We start from the raw sequence: 15825 nt of genomic DNA on the forward strand, positions 1-15825 counted from the left end.
AACTCAGTGGCATGGCCTTGCTGAACTGCATGGAAGAGTAGGATGTATGATCTAATTATGAGTCCCAAGAAAAATTCAATGTTAATTTTTTAAATAACTATCAAGGAGTATCTGCTATAGACATACATTGTCAAGTCCCAAACCCTTACAAGACAGGCAGAGAAGATTAAATAGTAGTACCCATATGGAAGAATGGTTTTAAAACATTTATGATATAAGTATAATGTTAGGTAAAAACTCAAATTAAATAATGTAGGATGTAGAAGTAGTTAAAATTACAACATTCCTAAATTTCAAATTCTTGTTATATTGGCAGAAAATTAAGAAAATGAAAATCACATATTATTCATTTATATTAACTAAGTGGAAACTTTGGTTTTTATTTAGATTAAGTAAACTTGGGAAGAGAAAACATAACTGAAACTAAATTGAAGTTCCTGCATAGTGATTACATTTGTAGAACATATTTTTTCAGATTTAATATTGACTTTGTTGGGGTTTCCTTGGTGATCCAGTGGCTAAGACTCTGAGCTCCCAAATGCAGGGGGCACAGGATCTGTTTCAGGGAAATAGATCCCATATGCTACAACTGAAGACCCAGCATACTGCAACCAACATGTGGCACAGCCAAATAAATAAATATTTAAATAATGACTTTGTTGATTCTTATATACAGGAAATTTTAAGAGGAGGGGCATAATATTCTACTAGAAATAGTATCTTGCTACACTGAATTATATAACATCATAAAGAATGAGCCAAGTGAAAAACAAAACCTTTTTTACATACTGTCAACAAAATGAGATAAATATATTTTATATACCTATATTATATGAGTTACTTAGAATAGTCAAAATCATAAAGACAGAATGTATAATGTAATCGTCAGGACTAGGGGTAGGTAGGGAAGAAAGGAGTTATTCTTTAGGAGGTATAGTTTCACCTTTATTTCAAATTTACACAATGAAAAGCATTATGGAGATGTCTTTATAACAATATAAATGGATTTAATACCACTGAACTATATGCATAAAAATGGTTAAGATGGTATATTTTTATGTTATGTGTATTTTAACACAATTTCAAAAATTAGGGAAAGGAAAAATCCCAAAGGATAAGCACACAATGAAGAAAGAAATGATTCATTTGAGTATTAAAACAAGGGCAAAACTCCTAGATAACATTAGCAAAGTGAGCCACTCAGTTACTATATAGAAAGCCCAGTGTGTTATGACCAAGAAAGAGTTTGTCCTTGAAATACAAGACAACTGCAGTATTAAGACAACAATTGAGGAATGAATGTCAAGATTTTAAAGGAGAGAAAACTCTGATCATCTCAAAGTATATTGAAATAGCAGTTGATAGAACTCAGAATATTTTCCTTTAACAAAACCATTAATCAGACAGAGATATAAGGAAGCTTTTTTAAGTTGCTGAAAGCATAAATGACATGAGCTGCCAGGTACAGCCATGTTACTCCCTGGCATTATCACCGTCAAAGGCAACTCATGTCCATCGAGTCGGTGATCCCATCCAACCGTCTCATCCTCTGTCGGCCCCTTCTCTTCCTGCCTTCAATCTTTCCCAGCATCAGGGTTTTTTCCAAGAATTCAGTTCTTCACATTAGGTGCCCAAAGTACTGGAGCTTGAGCTTCAGCATCAGTACTTCCAATGAATATTCAGGACTGATTTCCTTTAGGATGGACTGGTTGGATCTCCTTGCAGTTCAAGAGATTCTCAAGAGTCTTCTCCAACACCACAGTTCAAAAGTATCAATTCTTCAGTGCTCAGCTTTCTTTATGGTTCAAGTCTCACATCCATACATGACTACTGGAAAAACCATAGCTTTGGCTAGACAGACCATGGTCAGCAAAGTAACATTTCTGCTTTTAAATATGCTATCTAGGTTTGTCATAACTTTTCTTCCAAGGAGCAAACAGCTTTTAATTTCATATCTGCAGTGATTTTGGAGCCCAAGAAAATAAAGCCTCTTACTGTTTCCAATGTTTCCCCATCTATTTGCCACGACGTGATGGGACCAGAAGCAATGATCTTAGTTTTTTGAATGCTGAGTTTTAAGCCAGATTTTTCACTCTCCTCTTTCACTTTCATCAAGAGGTTCTTTAGTTCCTCTTCGCTTTCTGCCATTAGGGTGGTCTCACCTGTATATCTGAGGTTACTGATATTTCTCCCTGCAATCCTGATTCCAGCTTGTGCTTCATCCAGCCCAGCATTTCATATGATGTGCTCTGCACATAAGTTAAATAAGCAGGGTGATGATGTACAGTCTTGACGTATTCCTTTCCCTATCTGGAACCATTCCATTGTGCCAGGTCTGGTTCTAACTGTTGCTTCTTGACCTGCATACAGATTTCTCAGGAGGCTGGTCAGGTGGTCTGGTATTCCCATCTCTTTAAGAATTTTCCAGTTTGTTGTGATCCACACAGTCAAAGCTTTGGTGTAGTCAATAAAGCAGAAATAGATGCTTTTCTGGAACTCTCTTGTTTTCTTGATGATCTAGCGGATGTTGGCAGTTTGATCTCTGGTTCCTCTGCCTTTTCTAAATCCAGCTTGAACATCTGGAAGTTCTCAGTTCATGTACTGTTGAAGCCTAGCCTGGAGTATTTTAAGAATTACTTTACTAGCATGTGAGATGAGTGCAACTGTGCAGTAGGTTGAGCATTCTTTGACATTGCCTTTCTTTGAGATTGGAATGAAAACTGACCTTTTCCAGTCCTGTGGCCACTGCTGAGTTTTCCAAATTTGCTGGCATATTGAGTGCAGCACTTTAACAGCATCATCTTTTAGGATTTAGCTCACAATTCCTATGAGCTAGCCTTAATCCTCACAGTTGGTTTAGCTTAGCAATTGGGATTGGTTTCTTAAAAAAGAGAAAACATTGGCTGTGATTAATGCTTCAGTTATGTAGTTCCTAGAATTAAACACAGAGCCATTTTAAATCTCTGATGGGAATCATATCATTTCAAGGTCACTGTTCTGTCTGCTTGAAACATTCCTTGGGCGTTTATTGCAAATAATTTTGAACTGTGTAATTGGGAAAACTACAAACCTTAATTTTACCTTTTCCTTCTTCTAAAAACTCTTTATCTGCCAATTCTTTTGTTTAGAAGAGTACATGCATTTTTTCTCCTTAGTGTATGCTTTTACCTTCACATACATATGAAAATGCAAAACCATGGATGGGGGTGTGCTCAGAAAATAGACCATAGTTTGTGGGCAGGCAGAAATCATAAACGCGAGCTATACCACCAAGTTCTGCAAAACCAAAGAGAGGTTTCCAGCAGCCAGCCTGATAAGCTATAAGAGAAGCCCCTCTGTAAGAACCAGAGAAGACATAAAAATTTGAGCATTCTACCAAAAGAGAAAGCAAGAAGGTAGAAAAATTTTGCCAATACAAAGACCAAGAGAAAAAACCTAGGTTAATAACAACACAAACAGAACACCCCATCTGAAGGTAACCAGCAAAGATCTAAGGAGGTGTTTGCTGCTTCACGCATGTAGGAAGGAAGGACAGAAAGAAGCAGAAAAGCGTCTGAAAGGGCAGTAGAGGGACACCATCCTTTCTGGCTGCTTCAGGACTTGAGCAGGCTATCTGCAGCACACAAGCCTCTTGGAGTTCCCCACCTAAGGGTCTTTCCCACCAGGATCTTGGGCACCCCAAACCCTGAGTGATAAACCTACACATCTCCCACCACACTGCAACCAGACCCATGAGCTTTCTCCCATGTGCTCAGTGGCAAGAGCAGGTCCAGCGATGACAGTGCTCACAGAAATGCAGACCAGCATAAACTGGAGCTTCAGCACCACTTTTGGAAAGCATTAGGTCTCCAGCAGCCAGACTGGTGAGTAGTTTAAAAAGAGAGAGAGGAAATATAAAGGTTTTACTATTCTGCCACAAGAGGGAGCAGGAAGGGTGGACATGTTTGCCCATAAAAATCCTAAACAATCCCAGACACAGCTGCACCAATGAACAGTTTCCATCTCAAGACAACCGGTATATTTTTAAAATAATCAAGGAAATATGTCATCACCAAGAAGAAAATGATAGTTCAACAACCAAGCTCACATCCATGGAATATTATGGTCTGTGTGGGTGTGTGCGTGTGTGTGCGTGTGTGTGTGTGTGTTATTGCTCAGTCATGTCTGACCCCATGGACTGTAGCCCACCAGGCTCCTCTGTCCATGGAATTCTCCAGGCAAGAATACTGGAGTGGGTTGCCATTCCCTTCTCCAGGGGATCTTCCTGACCCAGGGGTCAAACCCAGGTCTCCTGCATTTCAGGTAGATTCTTTACTGTCTGAGTGATTTGGATGATAAAAAAAAACTCAAAATAGCTGTTTTGAGAACAGGCATCCCCATGTTCATATTGTAACCAAGCAGTGTTCCATGGGGTCTTCCCCGGACGGACTCTACTGTGTTCTCTACCTGTCTTGTTTGTGGACTTTAGTCTCCCAGGCCTCCCCTTTGTCACAAAAGGTTGGCTCAAGAGTTAATGATTAGGAGAATGTGAACATGTAGGAACAAAAAAGTGCAATTTGGCCAAGAAAACTGGTAACAATTTAAACAATAGATCAGCCACACAGCAATCACAGAATCATTAGTTCCACCCTGAAGGACACGGATATCTGTGTGTATCTGACACACATTCCTGAGTTGTTTTGCAGATACTAAAACCTCCACCAGATGAATGTGACCCGGACTTAACAACTTAGATATGATGAATAGAGTATATCATATGAGAAATTAGATTATAAAAGGCTATGTGTTTCATTTTGGGTTTGATCTCTCATTCTTTCTGAGATCACCTGCTGTTAGGCTGCTGCTGCTGCTGCTGCTGTTTCTTCAGTCGTGTCCAATTCTGTGCGACCCCATAGACAGCAGCCCACCAGGCTCCACCGTCCCTGGGATTCTCCAGGCAAGAACACAGGAGTGGGTTGCCATTTCCTTCACCAATGCATGAAAGTGAAAAGTGAAAGTGAAGTTGCTCAGTCGTGTCCGACTCTTCACGACCCCATGGACTGCAGCCCACCAGGCTCCCGCGTCCATGGGATTTTCCAGGCAAGAGTACTGGAGTGGGTTGCCATTGCCTTCTCCAGCTGTTAGGCTAGACAGCTGCAAAGCCATAAGAAGTTCTATGGGGAGGCTCATGCGGCAAGGGATTGAGGTGTGCCAACAACCACGTGAATAAGTTTAGAAAGAGACCTGTCCCAGCCTTCAAAAGAACATGCAAGCCCAGTGACAGCCTTTTCTGCAACCTCAGGAGAGACCCTGAGCCAAAGGCACCCAGCTAAGCCACACCCAGATTCCTGACCCACAGAAATGGTGAGGTAGCAAACATTTGTTGTTTTAAGCCACTACATCTTGGGATATTTGTCATGTAGTGACATACAACTGATATGTTCCCTTGTGATCTATCTATGTTGTGACCACTCTATTTAATAAAAGGTGTTGAGTAGCTATCTAGCTTATTCTATCATCTGAATTCCTCTCACAAAACAGAAATTATCTAGTCCTTGAAGATTGTGTATAAAGTCTAGTGCCCTTTGAATATGAAAGGACAGAGCCTCAACTACTTGCAATTTTATTTTATTGGCCAACATTACTGACATATAATTCCCCACAAGTGTCCATTTCATTCAGATATTTGGTATAGGGAGTTCATTGTATTCTATAACAATATTTAAACTCTTCTCTACATGTTATTTTAACTGACTAGAACTAACCAAAAGAGTAATGAATGGTCTTTTAGGTGGTAGAATAATGCAATATGTTTATTAGCATCTTAATAATTTTATGAGTTTTCCAATTTTAAAATAAAAATGTAATATTTAGGAATCAGAATAAAAACTATAAACACATATAGTATATAGGTATCTATGTACATATTTATATGTATATGTATTATATATATATTTGATTTTATACAAAGGAAAATTTGTTAGTGATTTACCAAAAGTATATTCAGTACAAAGAGATGTCAGAAATCTTCAGGGTAAGAAGTAAATGAAAAGAACTGGAAATAGAGAACATATTATTATTTTCCTGAGACAAAAGGGGAAAAGTAAGAGTTTCACATAAAAAAGAAACTAAAGAAAGGAAGGTTACTGTATCTGTTGCTTTTAAAGCCCAGGAACGGACTCTGTGGGAGAGGGAGAGGGTGGGATGATTTGGGAGAATGGCATTGAAATATGCATAATATCATATATGAAACAAATCGCCAGTCCAGGTTCGATGCATGATACTGGTTGCTTGGGGCTGGTGCACTGGGATGACCCAGAGGGATCGTACAGGGAGGGAGGAGGGAGGAGGGTTCAGGATGGGGAACACATGTGTACCTGTGGCAGATTCATGTTGATGTATGGCAAAACCAATACAATATTGTAAAGCAATTAACCTCCAATTAAAATTAATTTATATTTTAAAATAAATAAATAAAGCCCAGGAACTTGCTTTAAATAATAAGCTTTCAATACTACTGAGTACAGAAAAGGAAGATAAACAATGAATACTTGATTATAAAGTATCTGAGTATCTACTGCCCTTCTGGAGAGCTAAATTCAATAATAAAACTCAATAATTCCTCAGTCTAATTTATTATCTCATGGTAAATTAACTCCTTTCTCCTGCTGTGACAATCTGTACTTTGATAGCTTGATAGCTGATTTTCTTCTCTGTGTTCTTCTAAGGAAAGGCCTTTGTCAAAGTGCTTTCTCTTTCTGTGCCAAGGCCCTTAGCAATCTGGGGATAAGCCTCCTTTCAACACTCACAGGTGCCCACCAATCCACCCCCAGAATGTGATGAACTGTCTTCTGACCTTCCTTTTGATGATGTCCCTGACTACCAACCCATGGATCACTCAATGTTCTTGGGCTTCCTGGGCAGCCTTCCAAGCCCATCCCCTGGCTCCAAATCTTTTTGGATGAGAAACAAATTGTATAGAAGATGACAAAATATCATTGAAGATTCAGCCCTTATAGTGTTCCATTAGGCAACTCAATGATTTGTGTTCATAAATGTGATTCCTTTGCAATGTAAACTAGACTTTCAAAGCCTTTCATGATTGGAGGGGCTAAAGATTCCCAGCCAGTCAGATTTAAGTAAATGCAATAGTCATCAGTAACCAGCATATCCCCTGACCTGAACAACGCCTCCATGAGTTTTTAGGATGCTGATAGCGGCTTTTCCCCAGGTGCCACTGTCACAGCAACTTCAGAGGAGAAAAAATCCTGAGCCCAGGCTTAGGAAAAGCCATCCCCAGAGCTTTTGGCCCCCTCATTGGCCCTGCTCAGGCTAAGGCCTGTGAAACTGGCCTCTTCCAGGACCTCAATCCTTATCTCTCCACCAATCCTCCGTCCCTAATTTAGTTCCTGATGTCATTTTTCAAGGCCTCCACAGCCATGGAGGGCCTGCTCAAATAGTGTGACTACATACTTCATTAGGAGTGGAAGGGGTATCCAGACGAAGCCACGGAAGAAAGGAGCTTCCTTTTGGACACTGACAACCAGAAGGAAGTTACTCAATGTAGAGTAAGAGCATCTAAGAAATTATGAAGACCAAATTAGATCATGAATGTGAACGCAGTCTGCAGCTTCTAAAGCTGGCATTCTTATTCATGTTTTCTATAATCATTCCCTAGGTCATCCACATTACTCCAGTGTTCCTCTGTGCTCATTCCTTAGTGTCTTCAAGGTAATTGCTGGAGGAGGAAATGGGAACCCACACCAGTATTCTTGCCTGGAAAGTTCCATGGGCAGAGGAGCCTGGCAGGCTACAGTCCATGGGGTCACAAAGAGTCGGACACGACTGAAAATGCACACACACAAGGTAATTGTGCCACTTTGTCAGAGACATGCTCAGATTGCATGGCCACTGTCATTCCTGTACTATTTGCTTTCCCAAATGCACCTAAGTCCCTTTCTTCCTTTTTGGTCTCCCTCACATCGCATATGACAGTGATGTATAACGATGTGTGTTTACTAAGATTCTAGACATAAAAATAAGCTGATCTCATTAGTTGGCTGGACAAAGAGACAATCAAACATAAGCTTCTGTATATCTCACAAGCCTGTGTATGGTTTCAAAAACAATTCCATTGCTGAAGTCTGCTAACATACATTCCCCAAAATATTAATAAATAGGTATGTTATTATATCTAGTGCTTCTCTTATTGTATTACTGGGGAAACAGATTGAATGTTTTTACTCTATAAAGGTTGCCTTAACCTCCAGGAACCATAAGACAATGATTTTTCAACAGAGTATCCCCTCCTCCCTTTATCATGGCTGCTATTTCTCTGTAAGTGCTGCACATTCTTCTGTCACTGCCCACACCCTGCCAACACTCGACAAGTGTCCTGTGAATGACTGATGGTCACGTCCATTGCATGGTATCTCCTGATATGAAGGCTCATTGGAATGCAGAAATGTTCTTGCCACTGAAAGGTTCAATAATCGTACAGCAACTCACTTCTTGAGTACTGAATGTAGAAAGAAGTTTTCTTCATCCCTGCTACAGATTCTCTCTGACTTATTCAACTATGAAGGTCTTGCTTTCCCTCCTCGGGGTTCTTGCCTTACTGTCCATAGTTCCTCAAGGTAAGAAGAAAACCTTTCATTCCAAAGTAATGAAAATATAAGTGAAAGAGAATACAAGGTCTTTCAAGAGTTTGAAAATAAATTAGAAAAGAGCAGATTGTACCATATAACAAAGAATGGGAGAGTAGTGGAGAGCTGGTGGTTAGGGCAACAGCTGTAAGGTGGTACCCTCCAGTGATTTAACCTATAAACTTTTACTTGAAGATTGTATTTGATCTAAAGAAGGTGAAAGGAGGTTACAGAACACAGAAAATTTGGGGAACTGAAAAAAATGGAAAATGAGCAGAGATTAGAATGGCAAAGGTGTACAGGAGGCTGCTCCATCATAATCTGTGGTTTACACAACACTCCAATCACTGATCTAGGTAAGGGCTTATGTGCAAATTACTTTATGTATGGTGGGACTTAAGATTCCATCTTAACACTTAACCAAGTAACCAATTACATGGGCCTACTTATTGAATAATCAATCTAACCCTCCCAAATTAACTTTAAAATCCATCAATACTATGTGTTAAATATATATTCATCATTGGGCTTATCAGTGGGTTTTACATTACTATCAATTGACATCTTTTATCATGCACTTACTACTTTAAGATCACCTTTTAATTCCTAAAGAAATTCAAGATTTCCTTCATGGTTCTCGTTTCTTTTATGAGATAAAATTCATTCTTTTAAAGTGTACCATTTATGTGGTTTTCTGTATATTCCTAAAGTTATTCAACCATCATCACTATCCAATTCCAGAACATTCCATGACTCCAAAAAAGAAACTCCATATTCATTAGCAGTCATTCCCCATCTTCCTCCTCCCCTCAGACCCTGGCAACTATTAATCTATTTTCTGTTTCTATCCATTTACCTATCCTGGATATTTAACATAGTCAAATAACATGTAAATCTTTGTGTCTGTTTTCTTTCACTTAGCAACAGGTTTTTCAAAATGTATCCATATTGCAGCAGGCATCAATACTTAATCTTTTTCAACTGATAAAATAGTATTACAGTAAATGGATATACTATCTTGTATTCATCCAGTCATCAGTTGATGGACATTTGGGTTGTTTCTAGTCTGGATCTTTTATCAGTGATGTTGCTCTGAACATTTACATCCAAGCTTTTATGTGGATATATTTTCAATTCTCTTGGAAATATACCTGTGTTTTATGGTTACACTATGTTTAAATTTCTGAGGAACTGTCAAACTATTTTTCATAGATCCACTATTTTAAAATCCCACCACCAGTGCCTGAGGGTTCCAATTTCTCCACATAGTCACCAGCAGTTGTTATTGTCTGTTTCTTTTATGATAGTCCTCCTAGTTAGTATAAAGTGAAATCTCATTGTAGTTTTAATTTGTATTTTAATTTGCATTTAATTTGCAACATGAATGATGTTGAGCATCTTTTAAGTGTTTTATTGGCCATGTGTATATTTCTGTACTCAAATTCTTTACTTATTTCTTAATTTAGTTGTTTTTCACTAGTCTGTTCTTCATATACTTTTGACATTAAACCTTTAGCAGATACAGGTTTGCAAATATTCTCTCCCATTCTTTAAGCTGTTTCTTTTTAAATATATATATATATATATTTGACTGACATTGCTGTATCACTGAATATGCTTCCAGGCTCGAATTAGAAACAACCCAGATTCAGTTACCTCTGTAGGCAGATGACATGATCTTATATGTAGAAACCCCAAGATACCATCAAAAACTTAGAACTAGTACAAAAATTCAATAAGTTACAGAAAACAAAATCAATAAGCAAAAACCAGTTGCATTTCTACATATTAACAACAAACTGTTCAAGAGAAATTATGAAACCAATCTCATTTATAACAGCATCAAAAGAAAAAAGTACTGAGCAATACAACTTAACCAAAGAGGTAAAAGACTTGTACACTGAAAATTACAAAATATTGATGAAAGAAATTAAAGAAGACACAAATAAAAGCAATATTTTATGAACATTTTAGCAGTATTAATTCTTTCAGCTGCTAAATAGCAACAGGTTTTTCAAAATGTATCCATATTGCAGCATGCATCAATACTTAATCTTTTTCAACTGATAACTATTTAGCAGCTGAAAGAATTAATACTGCTAAAATGTTCATAAAACCTAAAGCAAATAATAAATTCAGTAAAATCCCTGTGAAAATCCCAATGTTATTTTTCATAGAAAAAAAAGTTTAGAACAGCTTTTTAAAACTTTTAAACAGCTGAAAAAAATTTTTTAAGAAAAACAAAAGAGAAGGAAGAAAGAATGAGTCCTAAAATTCTTATGCAGCCACAAAATTCCCTAAATACTGAAGCAACTTTGAGCAAGAAGAACAAAGCTGATGGCATAGTAATTCATGGCTTCAAAATATATTACAAAGCTATAAAAATTTTTAAAGTATGATACTGGCATAAATACAGGTATGTAAGGACTTCCCTGGTGGTCCAGTGGCTAAGACTGCACTCCCAATACAGGGGGCCTGAATTCCATCCCTGGTCAGGGAACTAGATCCCACATGCTGCAACTAAAGATCTGGCATGCTGCAGTGAAAATCAAAGATCCTGCATGCTGCAGCTAAGACCTGCTGCTGCTGCCGCTGCTAAGTCGCTTCAGTCATGTCCGACTCTGTGCGACCCCATAGATGGCAGCTCACCAGGCTTCCCATCCCTGGGATTCTCCAGGCAAGAACACTGGAGTGGGTTGCCATTTCCTTCTCCAATGCATGAAAGTGAAAAGTGAAAGTGAAGTCGCTCAGTCGTGTCCGACTCTAGCGACCCCATGGACTACAGCCTACCAGGCTCCTCTGTCCATGGGATTTTCTAGGCAACAGTACTGGATTGGGGTGCCATTGCCTTCTCCAAACTAAGACCTGGTATAGCCAAACAAATAATTTTTTAAAAATAGATATGTAGAACAGTGGAAGAGAATAGAGACCTCAGAAATAATCCCCCCACCCCAAAACACAGAGGGAACTGATATTCAACAAGAGTACTAAGACTACACAATGGATAAAGGAGAGTCTCTTCAACCAATGATGTTAGGGAAACTGGATAGCCACGTGCAGACTACATTTATAGAAAAAAATCAATTCAAAATAGATTAAAGATTTAAACAGGAGACCCGAAACTGTAAAATCTCTAGAAGAAAACATGAAGGAAGAGCTTCATGACACTGGTCTTCGCAATGATTTATTGGATATGCACAAGCACCAGAGGCAAAATGAGATAAGTAGGACTACATGAAACTAAAAAGCTTCTGCAGAGCAAAACAAACAATCAACAGAGTTAAAACACAACCTAAGGAATAGGAGAAAATATCTGCAGGCCCTATACTCAATGCTGCTGCTAAGTCACTTCAGTCGTGTCTGACTCTGTGTAATCCCATAGACGGCAGCCCACCAGGCTCCCACATCCCTGGGATTCTCCAGGCAAGACCACTGGAGTGGGTTGCCATTTCCTTCTCCAATGCGTGAAAATGAAAAGTGAAAGTGGGGGGAAAAAAAGAAAAGTGAAAGTGAAGTCACTCAGTCGTGTCTGACTTGTAGCAAAACCATGGACTGCAGCCTACCAGGCTCCTCCATCCATGGGATTTTCCAGGCATTAGTACTGGAGTGGGGTGCCATTGCAATAAGGGTTTGCAAATTCCTTGCAGAACACATGAGGAGCTCACACAACTCAATAGCCCAAATAATAATAAAGCAATTAAAAATGGGCAAGGGACCTGAACAGATATTTTTCCAGAAAAGATATACAAATAGCCAAAAAGAATACAAAAAGGTGTTCAAAGTCACTTATCATTAGGGAAATGCAAATCAAACCCACAATGAGCTATCACCTCACACCTGTTAAAATAGCTATTATCATAATAATAATAATAAGTATTGGTAGATATATAAAGAGAAACCTTGTACACTTTTGTGGAAACATAAGTTGAAAAAGTAATTATGAAAAAATATGAATGCTTCTTTAAAAATTAGAACTAGAAACCACTATAAGATCCAGCTATTCCACTTCTAAGTATATATCCAAAAAATGATATTGAATAGAGATGCTGAAGAGATAACTGTACTCCTATGTTCAGTGCAGTATTATTCACACTAGCCAAAATAAGGAAACAACCAAAGTGTCTTGTCAATGTATGAATGGGTAAAGAAAATGTCTTATATGTGTGTGTTTGTGTGTGTGTGTGTGTGTGTGTGTGTAGTCATACAACAGAATATTATTCAGCCTTACAAAGAAGGAAACTATACCATTTGTATTGACATGAACAAATGTCCTGAAGGACATTATGCTAAGTCAAGTAAGTGAGACACAGAAGGATCAATACTGTGTGATCTCATTTATGTGTGGAACGTAAAAAAGTAAAAGTCAAAGAAGTAGCAAGTAAAATGGTGGATGCCAAGGGCTGGAGGGGCAGGGAAGGAAATGGAGAGATGTTAGGGTACAAACGTCCAGTTATAAAATGAGCAAGTTCCAGAGACTTAATGTACAATACGGTGACTATAGTTAATAAAAATAGTCAATATAATGTATTATACACTTGAAATTTGCTGAGAGTAGATCTCAAGTGATCTTACGATACAATAAAAGAGGATGACCACATGAAGTGTTGGATATGTTAATTATCTTGTGGTGGTATCAATATATGTTATATTGTAATATTGCATTGTATACCCTAAATGTATACAATTTTTATCAGTCAGTTATTCCTCAATAAAAGTGAAAAATATATACACACATATGAAGAAAATGTGATATATATATAAGATAAATTCAGCATTAAAAAAGAAGGAAATCCTGCCATTTGTGACCACATGGGTGGACCTGGAGGGTACTATGCTAAATGAAATGTCAGACACAAAAAGACAAATACTGTGTGATGTCACTTATATGTGGAATCCAAAAATAGCACATTCATACTAACAGGGCCTGATGGGTGGAGGAAATGGGGAGACATTGGCCAAAAGGTACAAAGTTTCATTTATGCAAGACAGAAAAGTTCTGAAGTTCTACCTCACACAGTACCCACAGTTAACAATACAGGATTGTATACTTAGATTTTTCACAGTCTAGATCTTATGCTAAGTATTCTTACCACAATTAATAACAACAACAATAATAATAATAATAGAGGAAGTGAGAGGAAATTTTCATATGTGATTAAAGTGTCTTATGATCTTGATAGTAGTGATGATTTCACAAGTGTAAAGTGATAAAGTGAAGTCACTCAAGTGTAAACTAGTCACCAAACTTACTGAGTCATGTACATTTCAACTGAAAAAGACATATAACTACAGTGTCACCAACATACAACCCTCATTATTAATGAATGAAGCCATTGGGAATCAGTAGCTGCTATTATCTCCAAAAGATAGACAACCAGACATTAAGGGCCTCCTGATAAAACACACACACACACACACACACACACACACAATCACCTCCACCAGCTGCAGTACAGCCAGCTAAAGGAATCAAACGTGAGTCTGGTCAAGTGTCTGAATCCAGTTGCCAATTTACTGAAAATACAGAGGACACAGGAACATGCTGATTTCTCTAAGAGTATGCAATCAGAAAATTATAAACTGTAGGAAACACTACAGGTTAAACACCCCAAGTTCTTCGACATAAGAACTGTAAGAAAAGTATAAAAAATGGACTTGGGAAAAATCTGTAGGTTTAGAAGGAATATCAAAAATTATAAAGAGAAAAAACTAAACTACAGTATCTAGGGATGAAATTCAGGTACTAACACTATTTTTAAGTAAGGAAATGCATGCGAGTGATTCTTATAAAACTTGGGCTTCCTTGGGGTAAAGGGATAGATGGAAACACCTATGATCAAGAACTGGAAACCAAGGTGAGAGGTCATGGCGTGTGGGACCCTGTGCAGGTCTCAAAAACCTCCTCAGTAAAGGAGGTAACAGCTCTGAGCCTCAACACACTGGAAAATGGAAACCAAGACCCAACTTCCCCATCCCATTCTCATTCTCAGTTGATGATTTGTTTTTTCACCAAGACAGGAAAAGCAACAAGTGACAAAATCCCCATTTCCCCACTACCATGAACCTTTACCTAATTTTATCTCACCCTGCCTTCAAAACTCATACTCTGACCTAAGGCCAACCCCTTCACCTGTACATGAGATTTCATCCGCACGCACTTTCAGAGACCTCACTTGTAAAATTAAACACCCTTTCCTGAATCATGAATCCCCACACTTAAATGGATCATTAATTTTAGCATAGCCAAAAATATGCAGTGACAGCTCTTATCAGAAACGCTGCCCGTTTTCAGCCTCAGCTCACCGACTGCTCTAGAGAAGAAACCCTCATTTATCTTTATTCAGTACTGCCACTTTTCTCTTCTCCATTCTTTTTTTGTCACTTTTTTCTGGAAGTTCTTTATTGTTGTTGTTTTATTGTGAAACACTTCAAATAGTAAAGTGTTCAAACATTAAAATATACAAACACACAATACAATGTTTTCTCTTTTTAAAGCCAGAAGCCTCTTTTTTCAGGAAGGATGTCCTTCAGGATACTATAACTGCAGAATGAAGTGCAATGCTAACGAATACGCAGTTAAATACTGTGCTGACTGGACCATCTGCTGCAAAGAGAAGAAAAAAGTTAAGGAAAAAAAGAAGTGGTGAAAAGTCTAACTCCATCTTCTTCAGAAATCTAAAGATGTTTAAAACTCCCTTGTCTATATAAGAATAATTAATATGATGGATAAAGGAAATTCATGGTAATTATATATGTAGATGCTCAAGTTAAAGTAAATATTTTCTAAAAGCTCACAGTCTGTTTTCATGTGTGTACTTTTTCATTAATTTCCTCAACTTATATCCACCACATTGTCATTTCATCTATAGTAGGTATCCCAGCCCCACCAGTTTCAAACTATTTGACCTTGGATAAGTTCTTTAGTCTCTATCCCGTTTCCTTATCTATACAACCGGATAACCATGGTACCTACATCATAGTGTTGTGAGAATTACATGAATTGTGTGTATGTGTGTGTGTGTTCAGTCATGTTCGACTCTCTGTGACCCCGTGGACTGTAGCCTGCCAGGCTCCTTTGTCTGTGGGATTTCCCAAGCAAGACTACTGTTGCACGGATGTGCTAAATTTGTGAAATTTGTTAAGAGGGTCACTTATGATTTTTACATTTTTTTGAGTACATGGTATATTTCAAAAAAAGTTT

At 38.1% G+C, this 15825-nt stretch overlaps 1 protein-coding gene across 1 annotated transcript; it reads left to right on the top strand.

Annotated features, from left to right (window-relative positions):
• The first annotated feature begins 8437 nt into the window (after positions 1 to 8437).
• Positions 8438 to 15418, top strand: LOC112447870 (beta-defensin 43-like). The gene is made up of 2 exons (XM_024996386.2): positions 8438 to 8615; positions 15120 to 15418. The coding sequence occupies exons 1-2, from the start codon at positions 8558 to 8560 to the stop codon at positions 15269 to 15271; spliced, it is 210 nt and encodes a 69-aa protein (XP_024852154.1). The 5' UTR covers positions 8438 to 8557; the 3' UTR covers positions 15272 to 15418.
• Positions 15419 to 15825: the final 407 nt, after the last annotated feature.

Source organism: Bos taurus, chromosome 8 (assembly GCF_002263795.3).
Source record: "Bos taurus isolate L1 Dominette 01449 registration number 42190680 breed Hereford chromosome 8, ARS-UCD2.0, whole genome shotgun sequence".
Taxonomy (NCBI): Eukaryota; Metazoa; Chordata; class Mammalia; order Artiodactyla; family Bovidae; genus Bos; species Bos taurus.